Raw genomic sequence first — 20702 nt, 5'->3', positions numbered from 1 at the left:
CGGGGAGTGCTGGGAGCTGACCCCCGGCAGCGGCGGGGGCCCCACGAGGCTCCATCTTCTTCATTACTCTTCACACACTGGTAATTAATATTGACCCCGCAATTTGTGCATCGTCTGGGGGCTGATGCTGCTAATTGTGGAGATGCGGCCCCCAACCATATAACAGGATAATCATTACCCTGCAGGAGAACGTCACTGCATTCACTCTAAGGAGGACTACAACACCCATCATGCCCGCTGCCCTCTGTATACTGATACGCACATATATATACAGGCGTGGAGTAGAGGTGACTGTCCCCTTTAAGGTGAGGACAGATTCCCTCCCCCCCGGTGAGGAGCGGAGATGCTGCTGTCGCTGCTCTATACATCACATAAAATGAATACAGCACAAAATGCCATTTTTCTGGAAATGATGAGTTCTGTGGATTCAGGGCAGAGTCTATAAATCCGAGAGCGACACAAGCGAAACCTGTCCCTCGCCAGTAAGCGCCGCAAGCACAAGTCTATGTATCTGTATGACCGGACCCTCATATACTGTATACTGTGAGAGTGGACTATCATATACTGTGAGAGTGGACCATCATATACTGTATACTGTGAGAGTGGACCATCATATACTGTATACTGTGAGAGTGGACCATCATATACTGTGTGACCGGACCCTTATATACTGTATACTATGTGACCGGACCCTCAAATACTGTATACTTTAACACTGGACCCTTATATACTGTATACTGTGTGACCGAACCTTCATATACTGTATACTGTGAGACTGGACCCTCATATACTGTATACTGTGTGACCAGATCCTGATATCCTCTGTGACCTGTGTATATACTGTATGCTGTGTAACAGGACCCTCATATACTGTATACTGTAAGACTGGACCCTCATATACTGTATACTGTGTGACCGGACCTTCATACGTTACCCTCATATACTGTACACCGTGTGCCCGAACCATATAATACTTTGTGCTATGTGAGTGGACCCTCATAAACCATATAGTGTGTCAGCAGACTCTTGTATACTATACACTACGTTACCCTCATATACTGTACACCATGTGCCCGGACCCTATAATACTTTGTGCTATGTGAGCGGACTCTTGTATACTATACGCTATGTGACCCTCATATATAGTCACGTGGTGTAATATATCTGGCTAAAAATAAATGGAATAAAGCTGTATCCCTTGTAATATCAGAGAGGAGTGTGCTTGTTATGTGTAGTGGCACTATATATCACCATCTATATATAACCCTAGGAGCAGTGTGTGCAGGTGCAGGCTTCTAGAGACCCAGCCTAAGTCTCTGAGCGCTGCACATCAAAGGGGAAGACATGGAAGAGCAGCACTCCACTATAGTGGAAACTACTTGATGTGTTTGTTCAGCCACCGTGCAGGAATACTACAAGGTTCCCACATCTCGCTCAAGTCTTCCTCCAGTCATTGAGTCATCAGCGCTGGTGCATACGTATATATCAATCTCAATTAATGGCGCATAATCATCTAATAAATTCACATGGATGAAGAAGAATTAATAAAAAGGGAAGAACAATAATGGCGGCTCAGTAAAAACCACGAGCCAGTGACCCCCCCTGCCCCCGCACTACTGCGCAGGTAATCATACGCTCAGCTGACAGCACTATACACAGTGTCTAAACCATATAAAACAGTCTGTAAATCAGTTTGTGCCCAATCTATCCAGCCATTAAATTTAGATTTTTTTTTCCCAAAAACGATAAAAAAAGGGCTGATTTTTTTCAGCTGTTTTTGCCTTTTCTCGTGGACCTAAAATAATCTAATATGGAGTGCTTAAAGGGGTTATCCAGCAAAAATCTTTTTCTTTCAAATCAACTGGTATCATAAAGTTTTATAGATTTGTAAGTTACTTCTATTAAAAAATCTAAAGTCTTCCCATACTTATTAGCTGCTGTATGTCCTGCAGTGCTCTCTGCTGACACAGTGCTCTCTGCTGACATCTCTGGCCGAGACAGGAACTTTGTCTCTGTTTTTTATGAATTCCCATAGGAAACCTCTCCTGCTCTGGACAGTTTCTGCCTTGGCCAGAGATGTCAGCAGAGAGCACGGTGTCAGACTGAAAATAAAACAACATATCCTGCAGGACATACAGCAGCTAATAAGTATGAGATATTTTAATAGAAGTAAATTACAAATACACTGGGTTTGCAAGGTACTATGTGAACAGAAAGGAAAGGAACAGCAGCACAAGGAAAGGGTTACACTAAGCATTGTGTTGTTGTTTTTTGCTGCTGCTGAGTAGCTGTGAGCACTGCGGACACAGAGCAGTAGACACACTTTAAGGGCAAGTTCTCTCTGAGCAAGATCGTCGGAATCCCGCCGTGCTCAGTGTGCTGCTGTAAGTGAATGGAGAGGGCGTGCGCTCGTCCACTGCCTCCACTCAAAGAACTAACATGTTAGTTCTTCGAGCGGAGAGGAGAGGGAGCAGACGAGCGGGCGCCATCTCCATTCACTTACAGCAGCACACTGAGCATGGCAGAATCTGCCAATTACGCCGTCCAGTGTGAACTGGCCCTTACACAAGGAACAGCTGCCTAGAGCTTTATGGGTGGCAAGAGATGAAAACGAAGCCTTGATTTACCTTTGTGGATCAGCTTCAGCCTGCAGACTGACCTCCAGCCCAGGCTTTTTCAAACTCTCTCCTGCACATAGAACATGCTAAGTCCCACTCCCACTTCCTGTACTTTGTCCTGGGTGGTGTTTTTCCCCTGAGGGCAGGCAATGGACTGCAGAGAAGTGAGACATCTAGTGGTGAAGACTTTAGAGCTGTTGCTGGTGTAAGGAATCATTTTTGGTTAATAAAGTGATTTATAAATATGTTAGGAATAACACAGGCTATAACATGGTTGTTTGAATGACAGTGGCCATTTAAGAAAATAATATCTATTTAAAGGGAAAGTAACAGACCTGCTGTTATGCACCGGTAGGGTTAGAGCCTCTGTGTTGTCCCCTTTTAAGGTATCTATGAGTAGGAGGGGACTTAGGTACATAACAGCCGGTCCTTTGCATGAACCTGCTGTTAGTTTGCCTTTAAGAAAATAAAGAAAAAAAATGTAATAATTTAATTAAGTATCTGTTGTCTCCATGTTTTCATTATTAAAAATCAATATCAACCAAGGAGAACAATTTAAAATGAAAACCTATCTTATTTCTATTACTGAAGATATAATCCGTACACAGTCCTTACACCGTACCGTGTTACCCCTGAGAATAAGACAGTGTCTTATATTAATTTTTGCTCCCAGAGATGCCCTAGGTCTTATTTTCAAGAGATGTCTTATTTTTCCATGGAGAAGAATTCACATGTCACATGCACAGCAGGGACGGAGGGTACGGTATGGTGGCTTTTGGCCACCAGGGGGAGCACACTATAGCACACTGGTACAGCACAGCAGGGACAGAGCGTACAGTATGACGGCTTCTGGCCATGAGGGGAGCTCACCACAGCACACTGGTACAGTTCAGCAGGGACAGAGCGTACAGTATGACGGCTTCTGGCCATGAGGGGAGCTCACCACAGCACACTGGTACAGCACAGCAGGGACAGAGTGTACGGCATGGCGGCTTGTGCTCACCAGGGGGAGCTTACCACAGCACACTGGTACAGCTCAGCAGGGACAGAGTGTACAGTATGACGGCTTCCGGCCATGAGGGGAGCTCACCACAGAACATTGGTACAGCGCAGCAGGGACAGAGCGCACAGTATGACGGCTTCCGGCCATTAGGGGAGCTCACCACAGCACACTGGTACAGCTCAGCAGGGACAGAGCGCACAGTATGACTGCTTCCGGCCATGAGGGAAGCTCACCACAGCACACTGGTACAGCACAGCAGGGACAGAGCGTACGGTATGGCGGCTTGTGCTCACCAGGGGGAGCTCACCGCAGCACACTTGTACAGCACAGCACGGACAGCTTGTGGTATGAAGGCAGGTAACGGGATAACGGAAGACTGTGTGCAGCTTTTACATCTGGTAGTAGGGGAAAACGGGGATGGCAGCAGGTGATGGGCCTCTTGATGCCTTTCCTGCACATTTAAAAGTGCTGGCCATGGAAGACAACATCAAGATTGGTCTTCATGTCCTGCATGCAGCTGCTCTGCATCTGATGACGAAGGTAAGGGACAGCGGCGGTGGGCTAAAAAGAATCCCAGCTGCATGCCATGGTGTTCTGTTCGGTGGGCATGCATCCAAACAAACTTTGCTAGGTCTTTCTTTTGGGGGAGGCCTTATATTTAGCAATGTAGAAAAGCCTCTACTAGGTCTTATTTTCAGGAAAACGTTACTAATATACTCTATATAGTCCTTCAGAGAAAACTCACAAAGTCAAACCCTGTTAGGTTCTCCCAGTGGTCGGAGTTCAGTGCCGCCACGTCTGTCAATGGTCCACTAGGATCTAAGCAGAATTACTTCTCCCTCATTTATAATGGCCTATAACCTTATAGCACTCTTAAGAAACAAACCTTATTAATGTGACCCTGCACTTTATTGCCCATTGTATGCCAGTGGGCAATGCTGCTGTAAATCCTATGGTGTGAAAATGAAAATGTGAAAGTGATTAAAATGCAAAGAAAAAAAATGCCTTTAGCACTAAACTATAATATAAAATAAAAAATTATGTTATAGAAAGAAAAGAGAAATGAAAGGGAAAAAAAAAAAAAAGTGAGTAAAAGACGTAATTTACATCTTGGGGCTCCCTCATAGATACTCTCTTTAGACCAATATAATCAAACCTTGAGGCTTCTTTCACTGGGGGTAGTCGCCTTGCAAGACTCCAGTCTCTTCCCTAATTTAAAAAAAAAGAACTATTTTACTATCTAAAGGTCCATTTACACAGAGATTATCTGACAGATTATTTGCCAAAGATTTGAAGCCAAAGCCAGGAATGGATTTTAAAAGGGGAGAAATCTCAGTCTTTCCTTTATGACCTGATCTCTGTTTATAGTCTGTTTCTGGCTTTGGCTTCAAATCTTTGGCAGATAATCTGTCAGATAATCTTTCTGTGTAAATGGACCCTAATGGTCCTTTTACACGGAACGATTTATCGTTCGAATTTGCACGATAACGATTTCGAACGATAATCGTACGTGTAAACGCAGCGAACGATCAAACGATGAGCGAGAAATCGTTCATTTTGATCTTTCAACATGTTCTCAAATTATCGTTGGTCGTTCGCAAAAAATTCACAGATCGTTCAGTGTAAACAGTCTTTCAACGATTTCACCTATGTGTGAGATAGGCTTAAACGATCGCATAACGATTTTTCCGAACGATGTATCGTTCCGTCTAAACGCTGATCATTATAAAAAAAACATTGTTCATTCAAAATCGTTAATCGTGCGATCGGGCGAATTATCGCTCTGTGTAAAAGTACCATTAGTCATGTTGAAAGACAACAACAGACAACGATCAGCCGACATGGTTCATGTCAGCTGATCGTTGTCTTCTATTACACGAGCCGATTATCGACCTTAATGGCCGATAATCATTTTGTATAATAGGGCCTTAAGAGGGAGTTCGGACAGCTTATAGTCAATCAGGGTTATCCAGGCTTAGAAAAACATGGCCGCTTTCTTTCATAAATAGCACCAGTCTTATCCTTAGTTTGGGTGTGGGTATTGCAGTTCACTTCCATTGAAGTGAATGAGGAAGAATTGTAATACCAAACACAACCTGAAGACAGGGTGGAGCTGTTTTTGCAAAAGAAAAAAAAAAGTAGCTGTTTAGCTTTTTTTAAATTCTGGATAACCCTTTAAGTCCTTGTAGGACTAATGTATCCAGTCTCTTGGTCTATCTATTTATTGGCTTTGTATGGGTTTTGGTGAAAATCTGAAACAAATTGTCGTGCTGCTTGTCATTTTTGTTCATATTTTCTTGTGTTTTGGGCAAGATTTTCTTTCTTTTTTTTTAACACGTGTTGAGTGAACTTGACTAAAAGTTTGGCGTTTGGGTTCAACAACATTGGTCTGAACCTAAACGCTCAGCATTATACTTCTGACGTCTGGATAACGTGGATGCCGTCCTAAGAATGCCAGGAAAACATAGGTGCAGCCTATGGCCTATGTCTGTATCCATGTTTTCCAGGACTCCCTAGGGTGGCATCCAAATTCTCCAGCTACTGGGAGTCAAATGCTGAACGTTCAGGCTTGGACTTATGTTGCCCCAAAACCGGTACTGTCTTCTCATGGTACTCCTTACTGTCTTCTCATGGTACTCCTTACTGTCTTCTCATGGTACTCCTTACTGTCTTCTCATGGTACTCCTTACTGTCTTCTCATGGTACTCCGTACTGTCTTCTCATGGTACTCCTTACTGTCTTCTCATGGTACTCCTTACTGTCTTCTCATGGTACTCCGTACTGTCTTCTCATGGTACTCCGTACTGTCTTCTCATGGTACTCCTTACTGTCTTCTCATGGTACTCCTTACTGTCTTCTCATGGTACTCCGTACTGTCTTCTCATGGTACTCCGTACTGTCTTCTCATGGTACTCCTTACTGTCTTCTCATGGTACTCCTTACTGTCTTCTCATGGTACTCCTTACTGTCTTCTCATGGTACTCCTTACTGTCTTCTCATGGTACTCAGTACTGTCTTCTCATGGTACTCAGTACTGTCTTCTCATGGTACTCCTTACTGTCTTCTCATGGTACTCCTTACTGTCTTCTCATGGTACTCAGTACTGTCTTCTCATGGTACTCAGTACTGTCTTCTCATGGTACTCCTTACTGTCTTCTCATGGTACTAAGTACTGTCTTCTCATGGTACTCCGTACTGTCTTCTCATGGTTCTCCTTACTGTCTTCTCATGGTACTCCTTACTGTCTTCTCATGGTACTCAGTACTGTCTTCTCATGGTACTCAGTACTGTCTTCTCATGGTACTCAGTACTGTCTTCTCATGGTACTCCTTACTGTCTTCTCATGGTACTCCTTACTGTCTTCTCATGGTACTCCTTACTGTCTTCTCATGGTACTCAGTACTGTCTTCTCATGGTACTCCTCACTGTCTTCTCATGGTACTCATTACTGTCTTCTCATGGTACTCCTTACTGTCTTCTCATGGTACTCAGTACTGTCTTCTCATGGTACTCCTCACTGTCTTCTCATGGTACTCCTTACTGTCTTCTCATGGTACTAAGTACTATCTTCTCATGGTACTCCTTACTGTCTTCTCATGGTACTCCTCACTGTCTTCTCATGGTACTCCTTACTGTCTTCTCATGGTACTCAGTACTGTCTTCTCATGGTACTCCTCACTGTCTTCTCATGGTACTCCTCACTATCTTCGCATGGTACTCCTTACTGTCTTCTCATGGTACTCAGTACTGTCTTCTCATGGTACTCACTGTCTTCTCATGGTACTCAGTACTGTCTTCTCATGGTACTCAGTACTGTCTTCTCATGGTACTCCTTACTGTCTTTTCATGGTACTCTGTACTTTATTCTAGTGGTACTCGGTACTGTCTTTTCCTGGTACTCTGTACTTTTTTGTCATGGTACTCAGTACTGTCTTCTTGTGGTACTTGGTACATTCTTCTCAAGGTACTCGGTACTGTCTTTTTCTGGTACTGGGTACTCTTTTCTCATGGTACTCAATACTGTCTTCTCGTGGTTTTCCGTACTGTCTTTTCCTGGTACTCGGTACTCTTTTCTTATGGTACTCAGTACTGTCATCTCTTGGTACTCTGTAGTACTGTCTTCTCATTGTACTTGGTACTGTCATCTTATGGTACTTAGTACTGTCTTTTCATTCTACTCAGTACTGTCTTCTTATGGTACTCAGTACTGTCTTCTCATGGTACTCAGTACTGTCTTCTCATTGTACTCTGTGCTCCCTTCTCTTGGTACACTGTGCTCTCTTCTCTTGGTACTCAGTGCTCTATTCTTTTGGTACTCAGTACTCTCTTCTCTTGGTACTCTGTGCTCTATTCTCTTGGTACTCTGTGCTCTATTCTCTTGGTACTCTGTGCTCTATTCTTTTGGTACTCAGTACTGTCTTCTCTTGGTACTCCGTGCTCTATTCTCTTGGTACTCTGTGCTCTATTCTTTTGGTACTCAGTACTGTCTTCTCTTGGTACTCCGTGCTCTATTCTCTTGGTACTCTGTGCTCTATTCTCTTGGTACTCAGTACTCTCTTCTCTTGGTACTCCGTGCTCTATTCTCTTGGTACTCCGTGCTCTATTCTCTTGGTACTCTGTGCTCTATTCTCTTGGTACTCTGTGCTCTATTCTCTTGGTACTCTTGATCTGCGGCCATGTGACTTCTCGCCTCTTCGTTACATGTAATAATCCTCTCTGCTAGTATATATTATGTTCTGGATGATACGCTATTTATTGCCACTTAATCCGATATATATAGACTCCCTCTAGTATACACTACCATGTGTGATATGCATGTAACACATTGATGTTTATCATAGTGATTATTAGATTATTCTGCACTGTTAATTGAGAATGACATGAGACCTTCGTATACACTGAATAACCACGGCCAGCAGTTCCCACTATCCTGGAGGGAGGGCGGCTTTCCCATATTTTTTTGCTTCGATGTATATTATACTTTATATTACTATGGGTTTATGACGCCATATATCACTATTTGTATATGACACTATATATCTCTGGCGTTATATGATACTATAAATCACATCTGTTTATGACACTTCATATCACTATGGCTACATGATACTATATATCAACCATCTTCATATGTCACTATAAATCACTATTACTATATACTTTCTATCACTGTCATTACAGGACACTATATATCATCATCTCAATGTTATATATCACTGTCTGTATAGAACACCATCACATCTCTGAGAGACCCTATATCAGTATCTGTATATGGTCCTATATGTCTGTGTCACTATTATATATCACTCTATATCAGGGATGTCAAACTCAGTCCCTCCAGCTGTTGCAAAACTACAATTCCCATCATGCCTGGACAGCCTTTGGCTGTCCAGGCATGATGGGAATTGTAGTTTTGCAACAGCTGGAGAGCCGAAGGTTCCCCATCCCTGCTCTATATGATACTTTATATAACCCTGTTGTATACAGCAGTATATATCAGTATCTATATATAACACTCTCACTCTCATAGCAGCATTTTGCACTCCACTTTTCTAGGCCGCACGTCCTCCGTTCTGTTAGTTTCCATTGCAAAAATCTATCGTATATATCATTGAGTTGTGCAAAAGTGGCATGCACTAAATGCATCTGAAAACTAACTACATGCAAGCCACGCCCCCTTTATACCAAAGCCACGCCCCTTTGCCACATAAGGTCCATACACAGAAGAGTCCCAAATATTTGCACAGCGTGAGGCTTGTGCAGACATGTGTGCTGGCAGACTGCAGGCAGGTTCTCCTGGCATTTACCAAACCCAGAGTCAGATAACAAATAGAGAAGTGATCCGTCACTCCACAGAACATGTTTCCACTGTCCTCCACTCCGTGCTGGCTTGTTATTCTGCTTGGTGATGTAAGGTGTGCATGCAGCTGCTCAGTCATAGACACTGATGCTGTAAAGCTTTTGGCAGGACAGTTTCTAACCTGCAGATATCTACCTATTGCACATGGGGCGCTTAGGATGAAGGGAAGTTTCTGTGGTTTAATCTGTATGGTAATTAGATTATTTGGTGCACTGTGGGCGGGGCTACCGACATTAGCCCCGCCCCAGTGCACCAAAATTCCTAATTAGCATAGGGGTAAACTTCTTATAGCACGGAAATGGCACTGAGGATGAAGGTAAGGAGTGTACCTTCATCCTCAGCACCCTGTGTGCTATAGGGACATATCAGCAGGTTAGATGCTACTAACTTGCTGATAGGCTTAGGGTTAGGCTTAGGCTTAGATAGGCTTAGAAAAATATGGCTGTTTTTTTTTCCCCAGAAACAGCACCACTCCTGTCCTCAGTTTGGGTGTGGTATTGAAGCTCCCTTCCTTCCTTGTGAATGGAGCTGAATTGTAATTCCGCACACAACCTGAGGACAGGGGTGGCACTTTTTCTAATCCCGAATAACCCCTTTAACGCCAGATGAGGTCCGGTCTCTGCAGTTATGGAGTCAGCAGAGCACCGGTGACCTCTGTGCACTATGTGACCCTGCTTTGTCCCTTCATGGCTGTGGCTCTTATGGCTCTGCTTCTTATGGCTGTGGCTCTTTTGAATGTGCTTCTTATGGATGTGCTTCTTATGGCTGTGGCTCTTACGAATGTGCTTCTTATGGATGTGCTTCTTATGGATGTGCTTCTTATGGATGTGCTTCTTATGGATGTGCTTCTTATGGCTGTGCTTCTTATGAATGTGCTTCTTATGGCTGTGGCTCTTACGAATGTGCTTCTTATGGATGTGCTTCTTATGGATGTGCTTCTTATGGATGTGCTTCTTATGGATGTGCTTCTTATGGATGTGCTTCTTATGAATGTGGCTGTTATGGCTCTGCTTCTTATGAATGTGATTCCTTTGGCTGTGGCTCTTATGAATGTGCTTCTTATGGCTTTGTTCACACTTTGCAGAACAACATCATTTTAGTGATGCAACATGTATGAACACAGCCTATACACTGCTACTTCCCAACCACATAGCAGTCACAGCAGATGATGGAAGAAGGTTCAGGAGGCCATGGGGTACACTGATGTCTCCTATTACAGCTCCATAACATCATCCGCCAGCCCTAATATCTGTAATGGTGACTGCATTGTAGGGATGAATGGTATACTGCTATACACCTGTACCTGTAACATGTATCACTATGTCCCGCTATGTATCACTATGTATCACTATGTCCCGCTATGTATCACTATGTATCACTATGTATCACTATGTATCACTATGTCCTGCTATGTATCACTATGTATCACTATGTCCCGCTATGTATCACTATGTCCCGATATGTATCACTATGTATCACTATGTCCCACTATGTATCACTATGTCCCGCTATGTATCACTATGTCCCACTATGTATCACTATGTCCCGCTATGTATCACTATGTCCTGCTATGTATCACTATGTCCCGCTATGTATCACTATGTATCACTATGTCCCGCTATGTATCACTATGTCCTGCTATGTATCACTATGTCCCGCTATGTATCACTATGTATCACTATGTATCACTATGTCCCGCTATGTATCACTATGTCCTGCTATGTATCACTATGTCCCCCTATGTATCACTATGTATCACTATGTCCCACTATGTATCACTATGTCCCGCTATGTATCACTATGTCCTGCTATGTATCACTATGTCCTGCTATGTATCACTATGTATCACTATGTCCCGCTATGTATCACTATGTATCACTATGTCCCACTATGTATCACTATGTCCCGCTATGTATCACTATGTCCTGCTATGTATCACTATGTCCTGCTATGTATCACTATGTATCACTATGTCCCACTATGTATCACTATGTCCCACTATGTATCACTATGTATCACTATGTCCCACTATGTATCACTATGTCCCGCTATATATCACTATGTCCCGCTATGTATCACTATGTCCCGCTATGTATCACTATGTATCACTATGTCCCTCCCGCTATATATCACTATGTCCTGCTATGTATCACTATGTATCACTATGTCCCACTATGTATCACTATGTATCACTATGTCCCTCCCGCTATGTATCACTATGTCCCGCTATGTATCACTATGTATCACTATGTCCCTCCCGCTATATATCACTATGTCCTGCTATGTATCACTATGTCCCGCTATGTATCACTATGTATCACTATGTCCCTCCCGCTATATATCACTATGTCCCACTATGTATCACTATGTCCCGCTATGTATCACTATGTATCACTATGTCCCACTATGTATCACTATGTATCACTATGTCCTGCTATATATCACTATGTATCACTATGTCCCGCTATGTATCACTATGTCCCGCTATGTATCACTATGTATCACTATGTCCCGCTATGTATCACTATGTCCCTCCCGCTATATATCACTATGTCCCGCTATGTATCACTATGTATCACTATGTCCTGCTATGTATCACTATGTCCCGCTATGTATCACTATGTATCACTATGTCCCGCTATGTATCACTATGTCCCGCTATGTATCACTATGTCCCGCTATGTATCACTATGTATCACTATGTCCTGCTATGTATCACTATGTATCACTATGTCCCGCTATGTATCACTATGTATTAGTCTCAGTGACAGTACACGGGCCCCGGGGGCGGGGTGAGGGGGGATGTGCGGGGGCCCCGGGCCCTCAGGAGCTCCAGGTGAGGAGCAGGAGGAGCGGAGCAGAGAGAGGAGGAGACGGAGGAGGAGGGTCAGAGAGGCGGCGGCGGGGAGGGCTGATCCGGGGAGCGGAGCAGCAGCAGCGGCGTCAGTCACACACAGGCACCGGCAGGCAGGGAGCGGGCTCCGGGGACATGTAGCAGGGAGAGCCCCGGGGGCCCCTGGTGCTGCTGCTGTCGGTGTCAGCTGCGCTGTGTCTGGTTGTCGGCGGGCGGGGGAGGGGCAGGATGATGGGGGTCGTCGCCCCCTGGAGGTGGCTGCTCGCCCTGTGTCTCAGGCTGCTCTTTCTTGTGCCCGCAGGAGTGCCGGTGCGGAGCGGGGACCCCGGCTTCCCCAAAGCCATGGACAACGTGACGGTGCGGCAGGGGGACAGCGCCATCCTCAGGTGAGAGGAGAGACTACATGTACTGTGTATATAGTGTGTGATATAGGGGACAGCGCCATCCTCAGGTGAGAGGAGACTACATGTACTGTGTATATAGTGTGTGATATAGGGGACAGCGCCATCCTCAGGTGAGAGGAGAGACTACATGTACTGTGTATATAGTGTGTGATATAGGGGACAGCGCCATCCTCAGGTGAGAGGAGACTACATGTACTGTGTATATAGTGTGTGATATAGGGGACAGCGCCATCCTCAGGTGAGAGGAGACTACATGTACTGTGTATATAGTGTGTGTGATATAGGGGACAGCGCCATCCTCAGGAGAGAGGAGAGACTACATGTACTGTGTATATAGTGTGTGATATAGGGGACAGCGCCATCCTCAGGTGAGAGGAGACTACATGTACTGTGTATATAGTGTGTGATATAGGGGACAGCGCCATCCTCAGGTGAGAGGAGACTACATGTACTGTGTATATAGTGTGTGATATAGGGGACAGTGCCATCCTCAGGTGAGAGGAGAGACTACATGTACTGTGTATATAGTGTGTGTGATATAGGGGACAGCGCCATCCTCAGGTGAGAGGAGAGACTACATGTACTGTGTATATAGTGTGTGATATAGGGGACAGCGCCATCCTCAGGTGAGAGGAGACTACATGTACTGTGTATATAGTGTGTGATATAGGGGACAGTGCCATCCTCAGGTGAGAGGAGAGACTACATGTACTGTGTATATAGTGTGTGTGATATAGGGGACAGCGCCATCCTCAGGTGAGAGGAGAGACTACATGTACTGTGTATATAGTGTGTGATATAGGGGACAGCGCCATCCTCAGGTGAGAGGAGACTACATGTACTGTGTATATAGTGTGTGATATAGGGGACAGCGCCATCCTCAGGTGAGAGGAGACTACATGTACTGTGTATATAGTGTGTGATATAGGGGACAGCGCCATCCTCAGGTGAGAGGAGACTACATGTACTGTGTATATAGTGTGTGTGATATAGGGGACAGCGCCATCCACAGGTGAGAGGAGACTACATGTACTGTGTATATAGTGTGTGTGATATAGGGGACAGCGCCATCCACAGGTGAGAGGAGAGACTACATGTACTGTGTATATAGTGTGTGTGATATAGGGGACAGCGCCATCCTCAGGTGAGAGGAGAGACTACATGTACTGTGTATATAGTGTGTGTGATATAGGGGACAGCGCCATCCTCAGGTGAGAGGAGACTACATGTACTGTGTATATAGTGTGTGATATAGGGGACAGCGCCATCCACAGGTGAGAGGAGACTACATGTACTGTGTATATAGTGTGTGATATAGGGGACAGCGCCATCCTCAGGTGAGAGGAGAGACTACATGTACTGTGTATATAGTGTGTGATATAGGGGACAGCGCCATCCTCAGGTGAGAGGAGACTACATATACTGTGTATATAGTGTGTGATATAGGGGACAGCGCCATCCACAGGTGAGAGGAGACTACATGTACTGTGTATATAGTGTGTGATATAGGGGACAGCGCCATCCTCAGGTGAGAGGAGAGACTACATGTACTGTGTATATAGTGTGTGTGATATAGGGGACAGCGCCATCCTCAGGTGAGAGGAGAGACTACATGTACTGTGTATATAGTGTGTGTGATATAGGGGACAGCGCCATCCTCAGGTGAGAGGAGAGACTACATGTACTGTGTATATAGTGTGTGTGATATAGGGGACAGCGCCATCCTCAGGTGAGAGGAGAGACTACATGTACTGTGTATATAGTGTGTGTGATATAGGGGACAGCGCCATCCACAGGTGAGAGGAGACTACATGTACTGTGTATATAGTGTGTGATATAGGGGACAGCGCCATCCTCAGGTGAGAGGAGACTACATGTACTGTGTATATAGTGTGTGTGATATAGGGGACAGCGCCATCCTCAGGTGAGAGGAGAGACTACATGTACTGTGTATATAGTGTGTGTGATATAGGGGACAGCGCCATCCTCAGGTGAGAGGAGACTACATGTACTGTGTATATAGTGTGTGATATAGGGGACAGCGCCATCCTCAGGTGAGAGGAGAGACTACATGTACTGTGTATATAGTGTGTGATATAGGGGACAGCGCCATCCTCAGGTGAGAGGAGACTACATGTACTGTGTATATAGTGTGTGATATAGGGGACAGCGCCATCCTCAGGTGAGAGGAGACTACATGTACTGTGTATATAGTGTGTGATATAGGGGACAGCACCATCCTCAGGTGAGAGGAGAGACTACATGTACTGTGTATATAGTGTGTGTGTGATATAGGGGACAGCGCCATCCTCAGGTGAGAGGAGACTACATGTACTGTGTATATAGTGTGTGATATAGGGGACAGCGCCATCCTCAGGTGAGAGGAGAGACTACATGTACTGTGTATATAGTGTGTGATATAGGGGACAGCGCCATCCTCAGGTGAGAGGAGAGACTACATGTACTGTGTATATAGTGTGTGATATAGGGGACAGCGCCATCCTCAGGTGAGAGGAGACTACATGTACTGTGTATATAGTGTGTGATATAGGGGACAGCGCCATCCTCAGGTGAGAGGAGACTACATGTACTGTGTGTATAGTGTGTGTGATATAGGGGACAGCGCCATCCTCAGGTGAGAGGAGACTACATGTACTGTGTATATAGTGTGTGTGATATAGGTGACAGCGCCATCCTCAGGTGAGAGGAGAGACTACATGTACTGTGTATATAGTGTGTGATATAGGGGACAGCGCCATCCTCAGGTGAGAGGAGACTACATGTACTGTGTATATAGTGTGTGATATAGGGGACAGCGCCATCCTCAGGTGAGAGGAGAGACTACATGTACTGTGTATATAGTGTGTGTGATATAGGGGACAGCGCCATCCTCAGGTGAGAGGAGAGACTACATGTACTGTGTATATAGTGTGTGATATAGGGGACAGCGCCGTCTAAGGATGAGCTGTATATTGGGTAATTGTATACCACATGTGTATTATATACCTGTGGGGGGTTGGCTGTATAGAGGGGTGGGGTATGTGGTTATATTAGATATGCATAGTGTATGTGGTAAGTATATTATATACCAGTAGTATCTGGCTGTGATGACATATACAGTATATATTGTATGGTCTATGTATATAATATATCTCTGGAGTTCAGTCTGTATAGAGGTAGAAGGGCCTGCAGTATTGTTATATATGTACAGTATATAGGAGGTGTGTATTATATAACTGGAGTTCTGGAAGTAAACAGAGGGGCAGGGTCTGTGATGCTACTATATATATATATATATATATTGTAGTGTTTGCTATATCTCTATACTGTAGCCCTGGTGGTCTTGCTGTATAGAGAGAGCAGGGTCTGTGGTGATATTCCATATGTAGAGTATATAGTATATATGTAGATTATATACCTCTGCAGGTCTCGCTATATAGAGGGTCAGGATCTGTATAGATTGTTTATATGTAGAGTAGAGTGTATATTATCCGACTATCGGCAACTTATATAACAGAGTTCTATGCCTGTGAAGGTCTGGCTGTATATAGGGAGGAGGGTCAGTGGTTTTGTTATATATATGGAAAATATATGGTGTATTTTAAATGGCTACTGTGGTGATATATTGTGTGTACAATGTATAGAGAATGTATATCTGGTATATACCTCTGGAGGTCTGGCAGAATATAGGGGGCAGGGTCCGTGGCTATAAAAGATTAGTGAATAGGGTTCATTATATACCTTTTGAGGTCTGGCTGTATATAGAGGACAGGGCCTGTGATGATACTATACATATACAGTGTATATAGTGTATGAGATGTGTATTATACACCTCTGTATGTTTAGCTGTATAGAGGCAGGGTCTGCTGTAATATATACCGTGCATCCTGCATGCTATATGTGTATTATACCTCTTGATTTCTGTACGTATAGAGGGAGCATGGTGTTGTGTGATGGTATATGTGTATAGTATGTGTTATGTGTATTCTATACCTATGGTTATTTTTATATATATATATATATATATATATATATATATATATATATATATATATATATATATATATATATGTGTATGTGTGTGTGTGTATATATATATATATATATATATATATATATATATATATATATATATATATAAAAATTAATATGCAGTGTATAGTATATGGTCATCTGTAAATATATAAGTGCTTGGTGTAGTATATGTTTAGCTCGTCTGTAACCATGATATAAATGTACACTGTGTACTGTATGTGATATATGTATTACATGCCTCTGGAGGTCTTAGGCAAGGGGTGGTAGTGATATTATATATGTATCAGTGTATATTATATTATAACATGTGTATTGTTTGTTCTATACCTTTATTGATATGACTGTATACAGAGGGCAGGGTCTGGTGATACTGTACATGTACAGTGTATAGTATATGTTTTCTATGTATTATAAATCCATAGGGGTCTGTTTGGAGGAGCAGGGTCTATGATAATATTACATGTACATACAGTGTATAGTGTACGTATATTATATGTGCAGAGTGTATAGTATATGTTATGTGTATTATGTACAGGGCCATATAAATGTATAGTGTATATGATATGTGTAGGATATACCTCTAGAGGTCTGACTATATAGAAGGGCAGGCTGCTGTGATGTTATAGTGTATAGTATGTTATGTGTATGTTATTAACCACTAGGGGTCTGGCTGTATATTGGAGGCAGGTTCTGCAGTCATATTATATAGGTAATGTGTATGATGTAAGTTATATATGTATTATATACCTCTTTAGTTATGTCTATATAGAGGGGTTAGGTCTCTGTTGATATTACATGTGTATATTATATACCTGGGAGATAGAGGACATGTCTGGCAGATAGTTCTCTCTATAGGGGACACCTGTATAGCACAGCCTTCTCTCTATAGGGGCTCCTGTATAGCACAGCCTTCTCTGTATAGGGGGCTCCTGTATAGCACAGCCTTCTCTCTATAGGGGCTCCTGTATAGCACAGCCTTCTCTCTATAGGGGCTCCTGTATAGCACAGCCTTCTCTCTATAGGGGACACCTGTATAGCACAGTCTTTTCTCTATAGGGGGCACCTGTATAGCACAGCCTTCTCTCTATAGGGGGCTCCTGTATAGCACAGCCTTCTCTCTATAGGGGGCTCCTGTATACCGCAGCCTTCTCTCTATAGGGGACACCTGTATAGCACAGCCTATTCTCTATAGGGGGCTCCTGTATAGCACAGCCTTCTCTGTATAGGGGGCTCCTGTATAGCACAGCCTTCTCTCTATAGGGGCTCCTGTATAGCACAGCCTTCTCTCTATAGGGGACACCTGTATAGCACAGCCTTCTCTCTATAGGGGGCTCCTGTATAGCACAGCCTTCTCTCTATAGGGGGCTCCTGTATAGCACAGCCTTCTCCCTATAGGGGGCTCCTGTATACCGTGGCCTTCTCTGTATAGGGGGCTCCTGTATAGCACAGCCTTCTCTCTATAGGGGACTCCTGTATAGCACAGCCTTCTCTCTATAGGGGGCTCCTGTATAGCACAGCCTTCTCTCTGTAGAGGGCTCCTGTATAGCACAGCCTTCTCTCTATAGGGGGCTCCTGTATAGCACAGCCTTCTCTCTGTAGAGGGCTCATGTATAGCACAGCCTTCTCTCTATAGGGGCTCCTGTATAGCACAGCCTTCTCTCTATAGGGGGCTCCTGTATAGCACAGCCTTCTCTCTATAGGGGACACCTGTATAGCACAGCCTTCTCTCTATAGGAGGCTCCTGTATAGCACACACTTCTCTCTATAGGGGGCTCCTGTATAGCACACACTTCTCTCTATAGGGGGCTTTTGTATAGCACAGCCTTCTCTCTATAGTGGACACCTGTATAGCACAGCCTTCTCTCTATTGGGGACACCTGTATAGCACAGCCTTCTCTCTATAGTGGACACCTGTATAGCACAGCTTTCTCTCTATAGGGGACACCTGTATAGCACAGTCTTTTCTTTGTAGGGGACACCTGTATAGCTCAGCCTTCTCTCTATAGGGGGCTCCTGTATACCGTGTCCTTCTCTCTATAGGGGGCTCCTGTATAGCACAGCTTTCTCTCTATAGGGGACACCTGTATAGCACAGTCTTTTCTTTGTAGGGGACACCTGTATAGCTCAGCCTTCTCTCTATAGGGGGCTCCTGTATACCGTGTCCTTCTCTCTATAGGGGGCTCCTGTATAGCACAGCCTTCTCTCTATAGGGGGCTCCTGTATACCGCAACCTTCTCTCTATAGGAGGCCCCTGTATAGCTCACCCTTCTCTCTATAGGAGGCCCCTGTATAGCACAGTCTTTTCTCTATAGGGGGCTCCTGTATAGCACAGCCTTCTCTCTATAGGGGACACCTGTATAGCACAGTCTTTTCTCTATAGGGGGCTCCTGTATAGCACAGTCTTCTCTCTTTAGGGGACACATGTATAGCACAGCCTTCTCTCTTTAGGGGACACATGTATAGCACAGCCATATGTCTATAGGGGACACCTGTATAGCACAGTCTTAAAGGGGTTATCCAGCGCTACAAAAACATGGCCACTCACTTTCCCCCTACTATTGTCTCCAGGTTGGGTGGGGTTTTGAAACTTAGTTCCATTGAAGTAAATGGAGCTTAATTGCAAACCACACCTGAACTGGAGACAACAGTAGGGGGAAAAGTGGCCATGTTTTTGTAGCGCTGGATAACCCCTTTAACACTATAAGGGGCTCCTATATAGCACAACATTCTCTCTATAGGGGACACCTGTACAGCATGACCTTTCCTCTATAGGATACACCTGTATAGTACAACCTTCTCTCTATAGGGGACACCTGTATAGCTCAACCTTCTCTCTATAGGGAACACCTGTATAGCTCAACCTTCTCTCTATAGAGGACACCTGTGTAGCACATCCTTCTCTCTATAGGGGACTTCTGTATAGCACAGCCTTCTCTCTATTGGGGACACCTGTATAGCTCACTCTTCTCTTTATAGGGGACACCTGTATAGCTCACTCTTCTCTCTATAGGGGACACCTGTATAGCACAGCCTTCTCTCTATAGGAGGCTCCTGTATAGCACAGCCTTCTCTCTATAGGGGACACCTGTATAGCTCACTCTTCTCTCTATAGGGGACGCCTGTATAGCACAGCCTTCTCTCTATAGGGGGCTCCTGTATAGCACAGCCTTCTCTCTATAGGGGACACCTGTATAGCACAGCCTTCTCTCTATAGGGGACACCTGTATAGCACAGTCTTCTCTCTATAGGGGACACCTGTATAGCACAGCCTTCTCTCTATAGGGGACACCTGTATAGCACAGCCTTCTCTCTATAGGGGGCTCCTGTATAGCACATCCTTCTCTCTATAGGGGGCTCCTGTATAGCACAGCCTTCTCTCTATAGGGGGCTCCTGTATAGCACATCCTTCTCTCTATAGAGGACACCTGTATAGCACAGCCTTCTCTCTATAGGGGGCTCCTGTATAGCACAGCCTTCTCTCTATAGGGGGCTCCTGTATAGCACAGCCTTCTCTCTATAGGGGACACCTGTATAGCACAGCCTTCTCTCTATAGGGGACACCTGTAAAGCACAGCCTTCTCTCTATAGGGGACACCTGTAAAGCACAGCCTTCTCTCTATAGGGGACACCTGTATAGCACAGCCTTCTCTCTATAGGGGACACCTGTAAAGCACAGCCTTCTCTCTATAGGGGGCTCCTGTATAGCACAGCCTTCTCTCTATAGGGGGCTCCTGTATACCATGGCCTTCTCTCTATAGGGGGCTCCTGTATACCATGGCCTTCTCTCTATAGGGGACACCTGTATAGCACAGCCTTCTCTCTATAGGGGACACCTGTATAGCACAGCCTTCTCTCTATAGGGGGCTCCTGTATAGCACAGCCTTCTCTCTATAGGGGGCTCCTGTATAGCACAGCCTTCTCTCTATAG

General features: G+C 44.5%; 1 protein-coding gene across 7 annotated transcripts in view; it reads left to right on the top strand.

The window, feature by feature from the left end:
• Positions 1-20702, top strand: part of LOC138770040 (protein CEPU-1-like) — a 515073-nt gene that overhangs the window by 351642 nt on the left and 142729 nt on the right. For all 7 annotated transcript variants that reach the window (XM_069948913.1, XM_069948915.1, XM_069948912.1 and 4 more), the window contains exon 2: positions 12637-12721. In XM_069948913.1, coding sequence (XP_069805014.1) covers positions 12637-12721 — 85 coding nt within the window. The remainder of the gene's footprint in view (positions 1-12636; positions 12722-20702) is intronic.

The sequence above is a fragment of the Dendropsophus ebraccatus genome, chromosome 12 (genome assembly GCF_027789765.1).
Source record: "Dendropsophus ebraccatus isolate aDenEbr1 chromosome 12, aDenEbr1.pat, whole genome shotgun sequence".
Taxonomy (NCBI): Eukaryota; Metazoa; Chordata; class Amphibia; order Anura; family Hylidae; genus Dendropsophus; species Dendropsophus ebraccatus.
The sequence above is the reverse complement of the archived record's forward strand: the minus strand, read 5'-3'. Positions and strand labels throughout refer to the sequence as shown.